This window comes from Bactrocera tryoni, chromosome 2, assembly GCF_016617805.1.
Source record: "Bactrocera tryoni isolate S06 chromosome 2, CSIRO_BtryS06_freeze2, whole genome shotgun sequence".
Lineage (NCBI taxonomy): Eukaryota > Metazoa > Arthropoda > Insecta > Diptera > Tephritidae > Bactrocera > Bactrocera tryoni.
The window spans coordinates 45,459,646-45,474,686 of NC_052500.1; the positions used below are offsets into that span (position 1 = coordinate 45,459,646).

At 37.3% G+C, this 15,041-nt stretch overlaps 1 protein-coding gene across 3 annotated transcripts in view; it reads left to right on the top strand.

Moving 5' to 3' along the window:
- The window catches only part of LOC120767906 (ATP-binding cassette sub-family G member 4), a 32,574-nt gene extending 17,748 nt beyond the window's left edge, over nt 1-14,826 (top strand). For all 3 annotated transcript variants that reach the window (XM_040094256.1, XM_040094255.1, XM_040094254.1), the window contains 9 exons: nt 6,547-6,717; nt 6,885-7,021; nt 7,092-7,237; nt 7,312-7,550; nt 7,696-8,106; nt 8,181-8,281; nt 8,350-8,505; nt 14,353-14,558; nt 14,631-14,826. In XM_040094256.1, coding sequence (XP_039950190.1) covers nt 6,547-6,717; nt 6,885-7,021; nt 7,092-7,237; nt 7,312-7,550; nt 7,696-8,106; nt 8,181-8,281; nt 8,350-8,505; nt 14,353-14,558; nt 14,631-14,772 — 1,709 coding nt within the window. In that variant the 3' untranslated portion in view covers nt 14,773-14,826. The remainder of the gene's footprint in view (nt 1-6,546; nt 6,718-6,884; nt 7,022-7,091; nt 7,238-7,311; nt 7,551-7,695; nt 8,107-8,180; nt 8,282-8,349; nt 8,506-14,352; nt 14,559-14,630) is intronic.
- Nucleotides 14,827-15,041: the final 215 nt, after the last annotated feature.

Here is a 15,041-nt window from a genome sequence, read left to right on the forward strand (position 1 = left end):
TGGGAGATTGACTACATATTTAAACCTTTTGAGGTTGTAACCATTCATTAGTAACTTTACGTGGCGCAAGCCTGGGAGTTATTGCCAATGCCTCTCCCTGCCAACCGCTTCATCCTTGCGGAGCAGTTCCTTTATTGTGTGGAGGCCGACCGTTATGAAAGGTTCCGGTTCTACCATGTTGTTGGATGCTGCAGAGCGGGCAAGCTCATCAGCCAGTTCATTTCCGGTGATACCTTTGTGACCTGGCACCCAAATAAGGTGCACTTGGTTACATTTTGCCAGACTATTCAGCCATTCTATACACTCCTGCACCAATATCGCTTTGAGTGCCGCTTGGCTATCGCTTAGTATAGCTATACGTTCGTTGCGATAGCTGCGTTCGAGGTTTAACTCTACGCACCGACTTATAGCAAATACCTCTGCTTGGAATATGCTCGGAAACCTACTCATAGGTGTGGAGAGTTTTGCACGTGGTCCAGTTTATATATTAGAAATGATAGGAAAATTATGTGGATATGTTTTCTCAATCCAAATTTTAATTCGAGGCTCACAAGGAATTTTTAACTTTTTGTACACGGCACCATGTAGATATGTGATCTACAAGTAGTAAAAATTACTAACATACCAAAAATGTGGCAATTGGTTCACCTTTTTGTCAAATAACGTTATAATTTTTTCCAAATCTTCTTCTTAATTGGCGTAGACACCGCTTACGCGATTATAGTCGAGTTAACAACAGCGTGCCAGTCGTTTCTACGCTACGCGGCGCCAATTGGATATTCGAAGCGAAGCCAGGTCCTTCTCCACTTGGCCCTTCCAACGGAGTGGAGGTCTTCCTCTTCCTCTGCTTCCCCCGTCGGGTACTGCGTCGAATACTTTCAGAGCTGGAGTGTTTTCGTCCATACGGACGACATGACCTAGCCAGCCGCTGTCTTTTAATTCGCTGAACTACGTCAATGTTGTCGTATATCTCGTACAGCTCATCGTTCCATCGAATGCGATATTCGCCGTGGCCAATGCGTAAAGGACCATAAATCTTTCGCAGAACCTTTTTCTCGAAAACTCGTAACGTCGACTCATCGGTTGCTGTCATCGTCCAAGCCTCTGCACCATATAGCAGGACGGGAATTATGAGTGACTTATAGAGTTTGGTTTTGTTCGTCGAGAGAGGACTTTACTTTTCAATTTCCTACTCAGTCCGAAGTAGCACTTGTTGACAAGAGCAATCCTGCGTTGGGTTTCCAGGCTGAAATTGTTGGTGGTGTTAATACTGGTTCCTAAATAGACGAAATTATCTACAACTCCAAAGTTATGACTGTCAACAGTGACGTGACAGCCAAGTCGCGAGTGCGACGACTGTTTGTTTGATGACAGGAGATATTTCGTCTTGCCCTCGTTCACTGCCAGACCCATTTTCTGTGCTTCCTTGTCCAGCCTGGAGAAAGCAGAACTAACGGCGCGGGTGTTGAGGCCGATGATATCAATATCATCGGCAAACGCCAGCAGCTGTACACTCTTATAGAAGATGGTACCTTCTTTATTTAGTTCTGCGGCTCGAACTATTTTCTCCAAAAGCAGGTTGAAAAAGTCGCACGACAGGGAGTCGCCTTGTCTGAAACCTCGTTTGATATCGAACGGCTTGGAGAGGTCCTTCCCGATCCTGACGGAGTTTTTGGAGTTCAACGTCAGTTTACACTGCCGTATTAGTTTTGAGGGGATACCAAATGCAGACATCGCGTAGCGTTGACGGTGGGGTTTAATCTTTCGCACAATACTCTCGATAGAACCTTACACGCGATGTTGAGGAAGTTTATCGCCTTCTCCTGGCGTTATACTCTCACTGCCATTTAACAGGCTGAAAAAGTGTTCCCTCCATAACTTTAGTATGCTCGGGGAATCTGTCATTAGATCACTTCTGGGGGTTCTACAAGAGTATGCTCCGGTCTTGAAACCTTCTGTTAGTCGCCGCATCTTTTCGTAGAATTTTCGAGCATTGCCATGTTTTCAAGTTCTTCGTACTCACGAATGTCGGCTTCTCTCAATGATTTCGGCTGCAGCTGTACGTAAGGAGCTTGAAATGCAGTCCCATAGTTCCCTTCGAATCAAAAATCGTTTGGCTGTCTGTTGTTATTGCTGCTTCTCGACGTCGAACCTTCGTTGTGTTTGTTGATGTGCTTTTTGGTCCAAGTCGATGGGGCGTACGCACGTCTAAAACACTGGAGATGTGTCTCCCGCTTATCACAACATGATCGATCTGGTTGGTGGCTTTTCGATCCGGAGACAGCCATGTAGCTTGGTGAATTTCCCACCTCTCTCCACCTTTATTTCCACGAGGACATCAACCAGCTGGGCAGCGGCACCTTCCCAACTAAGTGATCAGAGAACTTTCCTCACTTGCGTGAATTTCTACACATGACTTCATCCTCCAAACTCCAAGCTACCGAAAATTTGGACCCTAGGACCTATAGTTCACTTTTTACCGCGAATATCGGTCAATGTGTGAGATATATAATTGAAATTCAAGGATAATCTTTTCCTGACAATAATATGTCTGTGTGTCAAAAATGGGTAGAATAGTGCTAATACTTCCCTTGCCTCCCATATACCTAACAAAATGATTTTCGAACTCCCAGGTAACTTTATATCGCACATGTGAGATATCGCAATGAAAATGATAGAGAGATAAAATTGGTCGAAAAATTGACCACCCTCCCTAATAGCAGACTTATAACATCTTAACATTTAATCCATATGATTGCTAATGGTATGAAAAGTACCTTAATGAATCTTAGTGAACATTTTATTGGTATGTGGCAATAATAGATAAAATCGGGTCAATACTACCCCCAACTTCCAAACTACTACATATGGTACGTATAAGGTTTTATTTCGATTTTCTTTTTTTTCTTTTGTCGAATATGTCGGTCCGTGTATGAGTTAGATATGTACATATATGTGTATGTATCTATATATAATTGCTTGGATTCTGATCCTCTGATTGACGTTTTGGACCTTAAGGTATACCGCTGGCTCTGATTCTTGCAAGTTACACCCAAACTTCTGTTATGAGGGATTTCACTGTATTACATAGTTCATTGCGAACATACTAGTATAGATTTATTAACAGTATACATATGTATGTATGGGTATGTACATACATGTATTTTCTATTATAAGTGAATTCTAAATCCAAACATATTAGCATTGATCTTCTGAACTTTGAGATAAATTAATCCGCAAATAGTGAGTTTGTTAATTACTTCCATTAAGGTTCGAGATCTATTACTTTAAATTGCATTTAAACTATTATATGTATGTATATATGTATGTGTATTGAATGTAAATAATCTAATGCCTTGACGTGTATGTAGGTATGTAAAAGTATGAATGCAATGCATGTAACTCTTTCTGAAAGTAATAAATAAATACATTTCAATATTTACTTATATGATTGGTTATAAATGGTGTAACTATCTCGAGCTTGATATATTCTCGCCAAATGTCGCTCTAATAGTTTTGTTCACCTAACGGTTGTTTGTATCCCTGGATTCTGTATCTATTAGAGTTATGTATATGAATATAAATGATCAGGATGACGAGACGAGATGAAAACCGGATTTGTCCGTCCATGCATGCGAAAACTTGAGTAAAACATAAATCTATATATTTTGATTAAGCTTGGCTCTCTGATGTGTAGATCTGCAAACCGATAATCAAACAGCACTCAACAGTTTCGATAGTTATGAAAATTACCTCATTCCTCAATAATACTCTTGTGTCAAAAAATCTTAATTCCGGCTGCATGTGTGGATAACTTTTTCAAATTCTTCTAACGCATCCAACACCTAATTAAAGTGTAAAAAATAATTAAATTTAATCATTTGTATATTATTTTATAAATTGTTCTTACGAGTTTGAAACCTCATGCCAAGCCAAGAATGAAAACATGATTTTGAGGCTACTATAAGCCACCTAACGGTTAATTACCCAACAGTACAATTAGAAAATTCTGTTAAAGTTTCTATGAGTTTTTAAAGACCCAATCGGCGATTCAAACCGAAACTTTTGTTTACGTGTGATTCATCCCTTTCTTGTGTTTTGGACTTATAAGTTCCACGGTGTGTGTATTAGTGTCCGCGTTAATTCCTTCAATGTATTAGAGTTTCCGTAGCCGTGACTTGTGGGGATGTTATTCAAAATAATATTATACATTTTGTATTACCAGACTATATCATTATGTAGCTTTATTAAGTGAAATTTTGCAATTTTGTAGAAATCGTTGATAAGTAAGTAAACTATCGATAGGGCTAAAAGAAAACTATTGATCACTATCGATCGTTTTGCAGCTCTAACACAAATGTTTCTTGGGACCATGAGAAGGTTGATAATAGATGGACGGAATCAGCCATCGCTACGCCCACAAAGTGCTATTAATCAAAAATTTATAAAGTACGATAACTAAACATCACAATAAGATACAAAACTGTAATTTTATTCAACGAAAATCACATAAGAGGCATTTGTGGTTTTAAAATTTGAACCCATAATTGGTTTAACATACATTTCTCCAAACCTGCTCTTAAGTTGAGAGAGAACCCTTACCTGGTAGAAACGGGTAAACTCAGTTTAAAACTCCCACTAGCCATCTTCGGTGAGCATAAATCACCTCCTCAGCACCTCCTCTGACAGTGGGAAAATGGGTGGGATCAATCAATGCACCAAGAAATTTAAAAAGAAAAGCAGAGCAAACACGACATTAATTGAGCACCTCAAGGTAAAAAAAATCCATTCACATCCCATTACTTTAGATAACTTATTCAAAAAATTTCCGAAATTCTAGTCATATTATATCTAAAATAGTTTCAAAAGAGTTTGATTTCGATATATGGTATAGCTTTTTGAACAGCATGTGAAGGCAACAATATATATATTGTGAGAGTGTTTGCAATCGAATTCTTCTTTTCCTTTATTAGCGTAGACACCGCTTACGCCGTTATAGCAGAGTTTCCAACAGCGCGCCAGTTGTTCTTCTTTTTCGTTGTTTGGCGCCAATTGGAGATTCCAAGTGTCCAGGTCCTTTTCCACCTGGTCTTTCCAACGGAGTGAAGCTCTTCCTTTTCATCTCCTTCCCCCGGCGGAAACTGTGTCATACTCTCAGAGCATTCGAACGAAATTACCCAGCCAGGATAGCCGCTGTCTCTTAATTCGCTGAACTATGCAATGTCATCGTATATCTCGTACAGCTCAGCGTTCCATCGACTTCAAATCTTCCATAAATCTTCCGCAGAACCTCTCGAAATTCGACTCATCAGATGATGTCATCGTCTATGCCTCTGCACCATATAGCAGGACGGGGATAATGAGTGACTTGTAGAATTTGCTCTTTGTTCGTTGAGAGATATCTTTACTTCTCAATTGCCTGCTCAGTCCGACGTAGCATCTGTTGGCCAGAGTTATTCTACGGTAAGCTTCGAGGCGGACGTTGTTGTTGGTGCTAATGCTAGTTCGAAGATAGACGAAATTATCTACGACTTTGAAGTCATGACAGTTAACAGTGACGTGGGAGCTTAGTCGCGAGTGTGACGACTGTTTGTTTGATGAAAAGAGATATTTCGTCTTGCCTTCGTTCACTACCAGACTCTTTTGCTTTGCTTCTGTATCCATTCAAGAGAAAGCAGAACTTACGGGCCGGTTGTTGAGGCCAATGATATCAATATCACCGGCGTACGCCCATACACTCTTATAGAAGATGGTACATTTTCTATTTAGTTCTGCAGCTCGAATTATTTTCTTCAAGAGTAGATTGAAGAAGTCGCACGAAAGGCAGTCGCCTTGTCTGAAACCACGTTTGGTATCGAACCGCACGGAGTCAATATACACGACTGTATTAGTTTTTCTGGGATACTAAATTCAGACAACGGCAAAGAGGCAGCTCCTTTTCGTGCTGTCAAAAGCAGCTTTAAAATCGACGAAGAGGTGTGTGTCGATTTTCTTTTCACGGGTCTTTTCCAAGATTTGGAGCTTGGTGAATATCTGATCAGTTGTTGATTTTCCAGGCCTAATGCCACACTGGTCGAGAAGGCTTATCCCACGGTAGTTGTCATCGCTATCGATTGGGGAATTGGGTTCAGCATCTTCAGGTGTTATGCTTTCACTGTCACTTAGCAAGCTGAAGAAGTGTTCCCTCCATAATTTTAGTATGTTCTAGGCATCAGTCACTAGATCACCGCTGGGGGTTCTACAAGAGTATGTTCCGATCTTGAAACCTTCTGTTAGTCGCCGATTTTTTTCGTAGAATTGTCGAGCATTGCCATATTGTCAAGCTTTTCGTACTCACGCATGTCGGACTAATTTTTTTTTCTTGCAATGGGCTTGACTATTTATTATTCAGACATTTGTTGTCGGTCAGTAGCACAAGCCTCTTGCAAACTCTTTCCTGTAGTTCTAAATTCCTCTACATTAATATAAGGATTAACAAAATCAATATTATTATAATAAATTAATTTTAAATATTGAAAACAACAAAAAAATTTAACCCATTTTCAGGAGAAAAGGAGATTTTACATAATGTCGGCGGAAAATTTCCTGGCAGTCAGCTAATTGCGATAATGGGCCCTTCTGGTGCGGGAAAGTCCACATTACTGGATGCGTTATCTGGCTTTAAAACAACAGGTGTAGATGGTTCTATACTCCTGAATGGTCGTAGACGAGACTTGCGTAAGTAAATTTCAAAAATGTCATAGATATTCTGTCCTGCTTGGTAAAAAGGAATTGTCACATAATATTAAAAACATGTTTGGAACTATAGTCCATTTTATTTTTAGTTGCAATTGACGAATAATACGTAGTTAATAGGTGCAATGTATAATCTATTTAATTATTAGCTTCATTCCGTCGAATGTCCTGTTACATAACACAAGATGATCGCCTTCAGCCGTTATTAACAGTAAACGAGAATATGCATATAGCAGCAGATTTGAAATTGGGCTCAAATGTGAGTTATGAGGAGAAGGAAGGAAGGGTTAGTAAGAGCATATAAGAAGGTTTCTCAGTTTTTTTTTTAATTTTATAACTGCCTTCTTCACACGTAGATCGAAGACATTCTGTTGCTGCTGGGCTTGTACGAACATGACCAAACAATGACTATGCGTCTATCCGGTGGACAAAAGAAGAGGCTCTCTATTGCAATGGAATTGATAAACAATCCAACAGTAATGTTCCTTGACGAACCGACAACGTAAGATCACAAGAAATGTAATACCAAAAAAAAACTCCAATAATTTAAAATACTTTTTGGTTTAACATATACAGTGGTCTGGACAGCAGTTCCTGCACCAAAGTATTGGAATTATGCAAGAAGTTAGCGCAACAGGGTAGAACCATTATTTGTACAATTCATCAACCAACAGCCAAATTATTCCAAATCTTCGATCAAGTATACGTACTATCGTCCGGTAATTGTGTCTACCAAGGCAGTACAGAAAAATTAGTGCCATTCTTACAGACTGTCGATTTGCCATGTCCTGTTTACCACAATCCTGCTGATTACAGTAAGTTCTAAAACAGTACAAACATATAAACTAGCCAAATAAATGCAATATTACTCTCATAAATATTTTTTACAATTCACTGTTATTAATCGATGAGTAAGAGTTTTATCCAATACATATGCGTTGACTTGTTTTTTGTTTTTAGTTATAGAATTAGCATGCGGAGAATATGGAAACGATAAAGTTGATATCTTGAAATCAGCAGCCGAGAATGGTAGTAGTCTAGCGTGGTTTGACGACCCAAGTTCTATATTACGCGCAGAAACATTAATTCGAAAATATCCGATTCCGAGAAAATCAAAAAAACGTTCTTTGGAGGATACGAGCTATATCAATCAATTATCGGTATTACTGCATCGGGGATATGTAAAGGCTAAGCGTGATACAACCTTGACTCATTTGCGCATAGCTGTAAATGTGTTTGTTGCCATCATTCTGGGTTCATTATACGCCGGCTCCGGCCGTGAGGGCTCGAGAGTTTTAGACAATTATAACTTACTATTTGCCATATTAATCCATCATTCGATGACAACGATGATGTTAACTGTATTAACATGTAAGTGAATGTTTTGTAATCTCATCAAATTTGTTGTGAACATATTTTTTTTTATTTTTTATGTATAATTTTAGTCCCAATAGAGATGTCAATATTGTTGAAAGAACACTTTAATCGCTGGTATTCCCTAAAGGCTTACTACACGTCAATCACATTAATCGATCTGCCCATTTCGGTAAGGACTCTTTTTTTTATTTTTTTATATAACGATATTAAATAATAATTATCCTATTATTTCCATAGGTTGTTGGCTGTTTACTTTTTACTGTTATTATATATCTGTGGAGTTATCAACCAATGGAGTGGGAACGATTTTGGATGTTCTTTGCTATGAGTTTGCTGACTGTATTCGTTGGTCAAAGTTTTGGGCTGATGATTGGCGCTTGGTTTAGTGTTGTGGTAAGTTTATAACAAAAAAACTACATAAATATATTAAAAAAATAATCTTTTGCGTTTAACTACGTAAAAATTTAAGATAATTTAAGAGAGCTATTAAACTAGGACATAAAATCTTTGCAAAAATCGTGAGAGAGGAATTCGACTAATCGAAAACAGTATACTAAACTCAGGAAAAATTGATGCTCAGTGGTATGAAATAATGTAGAAATTAAAGGGGTTATCATGTAAAGCGTTGCGAAGAGTAATGAAGAGCAAAAGTAAGGTACAGGGATAAAAGGATGCCCAGCTTATTCCAGTGTGAGAGCGCCTCAAAAATTAGGTTTTTTTATATAACATTTTCCATTTTCCAGATCGACCAAAATAATAATTTTTGGGCATTCAAATTATAATACCACCCAGGAGGTATGCAAAATGGTGCGTTATCCAAGTTAGTTTCGCTCAGTTAGTTATTTATATAAAAAAAGAAACAAAACAATAACAATTCATTAACATATACATGTAACTAGAAAACAAAAAGACAACAATTCATTTAACAAAACTATAAAAATATAACAGTTATAATATATGTATATTAGGGTGTGTCATTCTGAGGCAACATTTTCGGAATCGATCTTCAGTAGTCGAAGTCGATTAAGAATCGATTCTTGACATTCGAAAAATCGATTATTCTACGAGAAAACTCGATTCTCGAGTAGAATCGGAATCGAGTTTACCATCCCTACTGGCAGCCATCTACCTTGGGATTAGCCTCCTCAACATCGCATATAAGGTTCTATCGAGCGTATTGTGTGAAAGATTAAGGCCCACCGTCAACAAACTGATTGGACCTTATCAGTGTGGCTTTAGACCTGGCAAATCAACAACCGACCAGATATTCACCATGCGCCAAATCTTAGAAAAGACCCGAGAAAGGAGAATCGACACACACCACCTCTTCGTCGATTTCAAAGCTGCTTTCGACAGCACGAAAAGGAGCTGCCTTTATGCCGCGATGTCTGAATTTGGTATCCCCGCAAAACTAATACGGCTGTGTAAACTGACGTTGAGTAACACAAAAAGCTCCGTCAGGATCGGGAAGGACCTCTCCGAGCCGTTCGATACCAAACGAGGTTTCAGACAAGGCGATTCCCTATCGTGCGACTTCTTCAACCTGCTTTTGGAGAAAATAGTTCGAGCCGCAGAACTAAATAGAGAAGGTACCATCTTCTATAAGAGTGTACAGCTGCTGACGTATGCCGATTATATTGATATCATCGGCCTCAACACCCGCGCCGTTAGTTCTGCTTTCTCCAGGCTGGACAAGGAAGCTAAAGAAATGGGTCTGGCAGTGAACGAGGGCAAGACGAAATATCTCCTGTCATCAAACAAACAGTCGTCGCGCTCGCGACTTGGCACTCACGTCACTGTTGACAGTCATAACTTTGAAGTTGTAGATAATTTCGTCTATCTTGGAACCAGCGTAAACACCACCAACAATGTCAGCCTAGAAATCCAACGCAGAATAACTCTTGCCAACAGGTGTTACTTCGGACTGAGTAGGCAATTGAGAAGCAAAGTCCTCTCTCGACAAACAAAGACCAAACTCTATAAGTCACTCATAATTCCCGTCCTGCTATATGGTGTGTAGAGTCTTGGACGATGTCAACAACGGATGAGTCGACGTTGCGAGTTTTCGAGAGAAAAGTTCTGCGAAAGATTTATGGTCCTTTGCGCGTTAGCCACGGCGAATACCGCATTCGATGGAACGATGAGCTGTACGAGATATACGACGACATCGACATAGTTCAGCGAATTAAAAGACAGGGGCTACGCTGACGAAAACACTCCAGCTCTGAAAGTATTCGACGCAGTACCCGCCGGGGGAAGCAGAGGAAGAGGAAGACCTCCGCTCCGTTGGAAGGACCAGGTGGAGAAGGGCCTGGCTTCGCTTGGAATATCCAATTGGCGCCACGTAGCGAAAAGAAGAAACGACTGGCGCGCTGTTGTTAACTCGGCTATAATCGCGTAAGCGGTGTCTACGCCAATTAAGAAGAAGAAGAATGTATATACATACATATACATACATAGTACAAATCCCAAATTCTAATTTTACTTTCTAATTTGATTGCTTCTGCATTGTAAATTCGCTTATTGTAACCAGAAAATTTAAACTTGTTAAAAAATAAATTCTTAATCTAATGAAAATGGCTATAACTATTTTTGGGTCACAATTTTCACAACACAAAAAGGTTTCATTTTACTAAAAAGGCTACCGTAAAAAATATATTTTCTTGCCTTTAACATTAAGAAAAGGCCGTGACGCTGAAACTTCTAACAAATTAGTGAAATTCTGAAAATTGGTGTACTGTTCGCAAACAAAATGGCATTTTTCTTTACTGGCGTAGACACCGCCCACGCGGTCATAGCCTACTTTACAACAGCAGGCTGTTTTCTTCTATTCATTGGGGGCGTTTTTTACGTGGCGAGTTCAGCGCACAACCCTGGGGAAAGATATTTTGCCTTCTCACTTTAGCTCATCTTCAAACGGACGTCTTTAGCTACCCAGAGGATACTTGGTCTAAGACCGGAAGTCGTGAACTGCTTGAGCCACATATGAAAGAATCGTTTCTGAACACACTCAAGTGAATGGCAAAGTACCAAGTACTTTCGGATGGAAAATCTGATGATTGGTGATTTAAGTGACGATAACCAACTGGCCACAAAAAAATACACCCAAATCTATCGTTTTAAAAAAATTTTCATATCGTCGACCATTTCTACGGCGATTACTATTTATAAACCTAATACAAGCATCTAACTGTGGAACTTTACTACAAACTAATGAAAGAGGTTCTGCCGGTTCCCCAAACTAACTATTCCTTAACTGTTCCCTACATAATCTAACTAACTGGGCCTTTAAACTACTATTTCAACAATAATTGGAAAAAGCTACCTCGATGTACTGTTTGCATTTGAGGCAGATTCTTAAATTTCTTAAACTGATACAGCATCGTCTCCGTTATCTTCATAAATTTCATTGGTGGCTTGCGTGGCATTTTTCACTTTTTTATACAAAAATTTCAAACTATAACGAATTTCTTCATTATTTTCATTCATTTTTATACAGCTGTAACTTTTTTTCAACTTCCCTGATTTTTTTTTGTTAAATGAGGCTTAAAATCTTACCTTAGATATAGATACGACTGCAACGACATCTATTGACAAAATGCGAAAAGACCTTTTCGATTACTCAATATATGGGGGTTTCCAATAAAAGTGATACCAAAAAATCGCACTATTTATTAAAGAAATTCAAATGTTTTTTTTTTATTTAGTGTGAAGTACAATCGATATTATTAAGTTTTGAATATAACATCATTCAAATGGCCTCCACGATTTCTTTTGCAGGAACGAAATCGGTGAATTGAATTTTCGGGTACTTTTCTCACAATAATTCGATTGTTGCACGTGCTGTGTGGCTTGTATCCTCAATATCAATTTCTTCCGATTGCGACCATAAAAACTTGGTTGTCATTGATCTATACCGCTCTCATTTGACAGTAACGGTGCCATCACCAAATTGTGAATTTAGGTGAATGTAATGGTTGTTCATGAATAATGTGTGGATTTTCGTCTCATCAGAATCGACAGTTTTGTTTATTTACCGCACCATTTAGATGAAAGTGAGCCTCTTCGAAGAAGATTATTTTGTTAGATATTGGAGATCGATTATTTTGATAATAAAATTGAATAATATGTAAACGTTGTTCTTGCGTATATCTTCCCATGTTGAAATTGTGAACATAACTAAATACAATGAAAAACAAGTAAGAAAGGACTAAGCTCGGGTGCAACCGAATATTTTATACTCTTGCAACTAGCAGGAATCAAAGCCAGGGAAATACTTCCAGATGTGAAATCAGGGGCGTCGCGAGGATCCAGATCATGGGGGGGTGAGTCCCTTTGAAATGCCGACTCATTTCAAGAATTTGCCGATTTAATGTACATATATGTTTATAAATATATATAAAATAAGGATGTCTTCATTTCTGATAAGGTATTACGGAGAAGTTTTACAACATAATAGCATAATTCATTATTTTATTCTCAAATAAGTATTGTACATATTGATTTGAATTTTTAACATTGCTGTATACATACATATATGAGACGATATGATAAACTAATCATAATCTCCTTCGTCAATTTAAACAGAACGAGTTTCTTGTGAATAAAAATATTGCACCTATAAAAGTAAATTAGGAGATAATCGACTTTTGAAAGAATGACGATCGATAGTAAATTCATTACTAACTTAAAATTCGAACTTAAAAAAAAATATATTCAACCACTGTTATTCGAACATTGTAGTGTTTTAATAATCCTCGTGGAAATTACGAAAAGGTGTCTTTTTAAGCTTGCTTCCGCAATTATAGAGCTATTTATTGCGTTTTACTGAAGTTAGAATTTTCATAAATGCCGGCTAGTGAATTCGCAATGGATATGACCTAAAAATTAATGTGCAATAATATATTTTGATGAAAATCTTAAAAATATTCAATAAGTTTTGACAACAAATTTCCGGGTACTTGGCAACTCTTACTGGAATTGCCGAAATGAACTTTCAAATTTTTAGTTATGATATTAAAACGGCCGAAAATGCCGACTCGTTCATAGATGGGGGGGTGTCACATATGATGCCACATACCAAAAAAATGTTCTCTGGGTTTCATTAATGTACCTCACATACAAACACCAATCACATGGCGCAAAGTCAGCCGGAGTGAAAGAATCAAGAGAAACTTTAAATTATGCTATATGGGAACTAGGCGTTGTTGTACACCGATTTCGCCCATTTTCACACTGATATAGATATAGAAGAAGAATGCTATGTACTAAATTTAGTCAAAATCGGTCGGTCGGATACCAATGTGATTTCACCTAAAATCCCCTCGTCCAATTTTCACACTGGCTCTGATAAAGCCCTCTCATGCCTTTCCTCGGGGTAGAATGGGTTAATGTCTCTAGCGTAATTAGTTATTGATTAATTGCGCTTTTAGTAGTTCTGAATAGTACCGTTATATAAAAAAAGTGAAAAAAATAAATTTCGTTGAGTTTTAAATTAGTTGTGAAAGTTTAATATATAAAAGGAATACGGATTGTAGTAAATGCAAATATGATTATAAGTTTGATATTAAAAAAATAACTATCACACTTTAATGCCATTGAAATAAATCCGCATTAATACAGCATATAGAAACTATTATTGAAATTCAATATGTTTATGTTTGGTTGCGTTGTTCAATTTCTGACATTTGCAGTTCTAATGTTGTAAATTCAAATTTTGTTCTAAATAAATCCTTAGTGTTTGTGCTCAAATGTTTCCCTTTTTATGTTCTTTTCTCATAAATTTTGAACTTACCTTTAGGTTTTCATCTTTCCTTAATAAAATAATTTGTTTTGTGAATTTAAATTATAGCGCTATGAACTAATATTGTTTGTCCGTTGCGTTTGCCAGTTTGATGACGAATCAAACATTCGTTAAACGCACAATTTTGGCATTCGCTTTACGCAAGAGTACTCACATTTCGAATGGAAAACACGCATATGCTTAACGTCTTGCAGATTAGTATTTTCGCGATAGCGAGCATTTCAAAAAAAGTAATTTTAATTATGATGGTCTTATGTTCTGTACTTGTAGGGTAAAACTTAATTTGAAAACCTTGAGCTGGAAATGTTAATATAAGTGGTGTTTTCTGATATAAAATATTTCTCATGCTTAAATATTTAGCTGTTATGTATTTATATACTGAGTGTATTTATGTTACTATGTTTTTTTTTTTCTTTTTTTTAATTTTTTCACCATAGAATGGAACTTTCTTAGCACCTGTTCTGACTATTCCGATGATGATGTTTGCTGGTTTTGGGGTAACACTTCGAGATTTACCCAGCTATTTGAAATGGGGCAGCCATATATCTTACCTTAGATATGGTTTGGAAGGCTTTGTTGGTGCCATTTATGGTCAAGGACGTGGTGTGTTGGACTGTAATGAAGCGCCTTACTGCCATTATCGGTGAGTTATATAAAACCAGAAATCTGAAATAATGTATTTCACTCAAAATATTTCCAATTTCTTATAATGCAGATATCCGAAGAAATTCCTGGAAGAGATCACAATGCGTGGTGATCAATTTTGGAATGATTTCATGGCCCTGTGTGTTATTACCATAGCTTTCAGAATAGTGGCCTTTGTTGTTCTTAAAGCGAAAATAAATTCAGTAAAATAATGTGTAATGTTTATGAAACTACGAATAAATTTAGGAAACCATTTATTAAAACGATTTCAAGTATTTGAAAATATAATATATAAGTATGTATTTTATAGAATATCTGATTATGACTTTTTGTACTGTTTACATATTGTATGCAAATGTTGGTGTTTAAATATTATGTTCAAAGACTTGTAACAAAATAATTACATAATGTGATTCAAATAAAATAAGTTTAAATAAAAACATGTTTTTGTTTACAATAAATACGTTTTTCTAATTTGTTT